Source organism: Austrofundulus limnaeus, unplaced genomic scaffold (genome assembly GCF_001266775.1).
Source record: "Austrofundulus limnaeus strain Quisiro unplaced genomic scaffold, Austrofundulus_limnaeus-1.0 Scaffold2, whole genome shotgun sequence".
Lineage (NCBI taxonomy): Eukaryota > Metazoa > Chordata > Actinopteri > Cyprinodontiformes > Rivulidae > Austrofundulus > Austrofundulus limnaeus.
The window spans coordinates 6,921,472-6,926,089 of record NW_013952404.1 but is presented as its reverse complement, the minus strand read 5'-3'; the positions used below and the strand labels follow the sequence as shown (position 1 = coordinate 6,926,089).

General features: G+C 39.8%; 1 protein-coding gene across 1 annotated transcript in view; it reads left to right on the top strand.

Annotated features, from left to right (window-relative positions):
• unc79 (unc-79 homolog, NALCN channel complex subunit) overlaps positions 1-4,618 on the top strand; it is a 51,463-nt gene that overhangs the window by 17,251 nt on the left and 29,594 nt on the right. The window contains exons 11-14 of the mRNA XM_014013582.1: positions 166-194; positions 1,231-1,460; positions 3,745-3,916; positions 3,999-4,229. Coding sequence (XP_013869036.1) covers positions 166-194; positions 1,231-1,460; positions 3,745-3,916; positions 3,999-4,229 — 662 coding nt within the window. The remainder of the gene's footprint in view (positions 1-165; positions 195-1,230; positions 1,461-3,744; positions 3,917-3,998; positions 4,230-4,618) is intronic.

Genomic DNA, 4,618 nt, shown 5'->3' with positions numbered 1-4,618 from the left:
GTAAAATAGTCTGCAATGTATTTTAATTAGCATCTGCTGTATTCACATCATAACCCTTTTGAAATCATATTTTCATTTTTACACATTTTAAATTTCAAAGTAAAAAATAACTTGTGAATATTTAGGAACAAATTGTCCTCCATTATTGTTTGTCTTTCTTTGCAGCAGAGATATCTGCCATTTGCCAGAAGAAAGTGAGTCGTTAATTTTTTAACATTATTGACATTCCTGGAACTGCTCGTGTTCTCTCCTATAGTTGCTCAAATTCACTGTCATCTATGTTAAAACATCATTGTTACTAATTCACTGCATTTAATGCACGTTTATATCTRCGGCACATTAATTTTTGCTGTCAGTTTTTTTAAATTACTGTATAAGGATAAAATTCCAAACCTAATATAAATAAAACATGCCACAGGTTTTCATTTGTGATCCATAATGAGGCCATTTACTCATAAAAGTTRGCTGTTTTCTCAGTTGGAGTCCATTCACTGAAGCTGCTCAGTRCAGACTATCTCTCTAATGAAGCTGCTGGAGCGTGATGTTTATTTGCTGTAGCTGAATGCACTTCCACAGGCCTGCGTGCTCCCTGCTGGTTTCCAGAGAGACACTGAGCAAACTGATCTCAGGTATTCCTGTCAGGCAGAGCAGCCACCTTGTGTTGTCCATGAAAGCAGCTGTGCTGAACCCTCGACTCGTTGAGCACTTTATAATCCTCCTCTTGCTCTGAGAAATTAAAACACCACTTGGATTTACACATACTCCGTCATTATTAACACAGACATCACTTTTCATCTGAGAATAGCTGYCTATAAATACACCAAGGTACCTAAAATAGACTGTAAAAACAGCAGCACTGAGCCTTTTGTTGAAAGCCAAACGAGTCATCACAAGTCAAATGTGTTCATAACGTTTGATAGGAGGCAATGCATTTTTCTAATGGCACAAGATTAGAGRCTGATCAGATTAGGATAGGTATCTGGTGCCATGCTTTTTATTTTTAGAAACCTGAGACGCCGCAGGGACACATAAAACCCTTGTTTACTGCACATGTGCTCAGATCACTTTAATGCAAAGTCATGTTATCTGAGCAGTGAGCTGCTTTTTAAGTAAAGAAATGCGCTTATTTTAGGAGCTGTTACTGTTCTGATGAAACAAAGGATAAACTAGTTTCCCCTCCTCTTCGTCGCCCTCCTCCTCCTCCTGTTTTCTTGGCCCTGTGCATGGCAGAACTGCAGCTCGCATGTCAGGAGGGCCGTGGTCACCTGCTTCTCAGCTGGCTGCTGCGAGCGCCATGGCAACAGGCCTGTCCGCTACTGCAAGCGTTGCCATGTCAACCACCACAGCAGCGAGGTGGGGGCTGCGGCGGAGACCCATCTGTACCAGACCTCGCCCCCTCCCATCAACACCCGGGAGTGCGGAGCGGAGGAGCTCGTGTGCACCGTTGAAGCTGTTATAAGGTATAAACAAAGTACCAGTGCAGTCACGTGTCATGACTAAAAAATATCTGTGTTACTGTAAAGCTCATATTTTGTGCATAAATAGACAACAAGCTCTTTCTTTGAAGATTTAAATTCATATCAGGTCATATTCGTATTCTCTTTGGTCTCTCTCCTGAAAAACATTTTTATTACATCTTTTATTGCCTGCTACCAAAGGTTTTACCCATGTATTTGTGTGTAAATGTGTGTGTAAGTGTGTGTTTGTCATTGGAAAATGTCACTAACATATTTTTATTATTTAGCTCATTTTCTGAATAAAATCCTAGTTAAAAAATTTTCTAAGCCAAGGCTTAGTAAAAATTTTCCTCTAACAKTTTTTTTTATCTGCTGTTCTTACATTTTTGCTAATTTTTACTAAACATTGAATTGCAGTGCTAAAGAATATATGCAAATCCTAAATCCTAAATCTAAATGTAAAAGTTAAATCTTAAATGTTGTGGCTAAATGTTGAAGTTCACTTTTAGGTATTTCGGAATGAGTTAGCAGTTGCTTTGGCTGCAGGATGATGACATTTTAACACTGCTAACACTGCTAACACTGGTAACACTTCTAACATTGCTAACACTGGTAACACTTCTAACATTGCTAACACTGCTATCGCACCTACAGCTAACTCTGCTAACACTACTAACACTTCTAACATTGCTAATGCTGCTAACACTGCTAACATTTCTAACATTGCTAACACTGCTAATGCTGCTAACACTGCTAACACTTCTAACATTGCTAACACTGCTATCACAGCTAACATTGCTAACACTACTAACACGTCTATCATTGCTAATGCTGCTAACACTTCAAACATTGCTGACAATGCTAATGCTGCTAACACTGCTAACACTTCTAACATTGCTAACACTACTAACKCTGCTAACACCGCTAATACTTCTAACATTGCTAACACTGCTATCACAGCTAACACCGCTAACACTAACACTTCTAACATTGCTGACACTGCTAATGCTGCTAACACTGCTAACACTTCTAACATTGCTAACACCGCTAATACTTATAACATTGCTAACACTACCAATGCTGCTAACACTGCTAACTCTGCTAACACTACTAACACTTCTAACATTGCTAATTCTGCTAACACTTCTAACATNCTAACACTTCTAACATTGCTAATTCTGCTAACACTTCTAACATTGCTAATGCTGCTAACACTGCTAACATTGCTAACACTGCGAATGCTTCTAACGTTGCTAACACTACTAATGCTGCTAACACTGTTAATACTGCTAACACTGCTAATACTTCTAACATTGCTAACACTGCTGTCACGGCTGCTAATGCTGCTAACACTGCTAACACTTCTAACATTGCTAACACTGTTAACGAGGCAAACACTGCTAACACTGCTGATGTCATTTAAATTTTAAATTCAAAATATGCTCATTGAAAACAATATGGATGGTACCTGTGATCCAGCAGTTTGAAGTGCAGCTTCTGGCAATCATACATGTCAAGTTGTACAGATGGTCTGTAAATTACACCCCCCCCCCACCCCATTTGCAGGTATACTGATGTACAGTTCTTTACCTCTCTCCGTTCTCCTTTCCCTGCACCTCTGTGCTGCAGGCACTCTTATCTTTACCCCAAGGCCTTTCTTACCCCGTGGCCGACAGTCCACTTGTCCTTTTGTACCCACCACAAGTGAGTACTACGCATTTATTGTGAGAATTGCAGATTTTTGAGGGTCAAGAAACAGGTAAACATCCGAAGAGTTTGACATGTTGTTGGGAAGCATTAGCATCATTAGCAATTGCTATTGTCTCTGGATGATGATGTCCTAGCAAGAGATGTGCACCAACGGCAAAGGCTAGGTTCCATTTTGAAAATAATTTTGAACTAGGATTTTTCTTTCAGAAAGTGAGCTAAATAATGAAAATATGTTAGTGACATTATTTAAACATTTTCTTTTACATCTGGTCCCCTATAATGACCTCTAGGTGGATTTTAATGAAAGGCATATAAAATAATTACTGGATATCACTTTATAGCTGAAAGGCTTTTGGAGTGAACCCATTTCAAGATGGCCACCAGAGCTAATAAACCTTAACTAGACAAAAAACAAAAAACAAACAAACAAACAAAAAACAATATATTTTGTAGATATTGAGTAAAGATTTGCTGTGGTAGTAGCTGGGGGTCATTCCCAGAACATACTCTAATGAAAGGCGGTGGACAACGTGCATTACTTCAACAATGTCTGATTTTCTTCATGTCTTCATCCCAGCCTTCTAAAGGAGGCAGAAATCTATGCAGAACAGCGTGAGTTTGAGCTGAACAAGCGTCGTCAAATGGGCCTGTCTGCCTCCCACCACTCTCTGGACAACATTGAGTTTGACAACAAGGAGGATGACCAGCATGACCAGCGCCTCCTCAGTCAGTTTGGCATCTGGTTTCTGGTGCGTAATGAAAAAGAATGTTGTTTCTCAATACGGAAGCTGGGAGAGAGAGAAATGAACATCGTTTTGGTTACGTTTGCAGGTGAGCCTGTGCACTCCCAATGAGAACACGCCTACGGAGAGTCTGGCTCGTCTGGTTAGCATGGTCTTCCAGTGGTTCCACTCCACGGCCTACATGATGGACGATGAAGTGGGAAGCTTGGTGGAGAAGCTGAAGCCGCAGTTTGTCACGAAGTGGCTGAAGACAGTGTGCGAAGTGCGCTTTGATGTTATGGTCATGTGCCTGCTACCAAAACCTGTAGAATTTGCCAGGGTAAGGTTGAAGTCGTAATCTTTTAAAGGGATCCACAAGTTGTAACATTAGACTTTATTTAATAAACATATATTTTTAACTGTAAAACAAAGACTGTAAAATACTGTAGGATGTTCAGTTTTTATCGTTTTTAAACTAAAAGTTAAAAAATATATTACATGGACGGGGCCATTTTATTTACATGCAAAGCATTCTGGGTAAATGATGACGTGGATAGGTCATCGGTGTGAGCGAGCTATATCCACCCTGAAGGTTAATCTTGGACAATATCTGATGATCGACTCTTTTAAATGAAACCAGAATCATGAATCATAATTAACCATTTAACTGCTGGAAGAAGTGAGACTCACGTGTCTTACTGCGCATGCCTGATCAGGACATCTTTGATC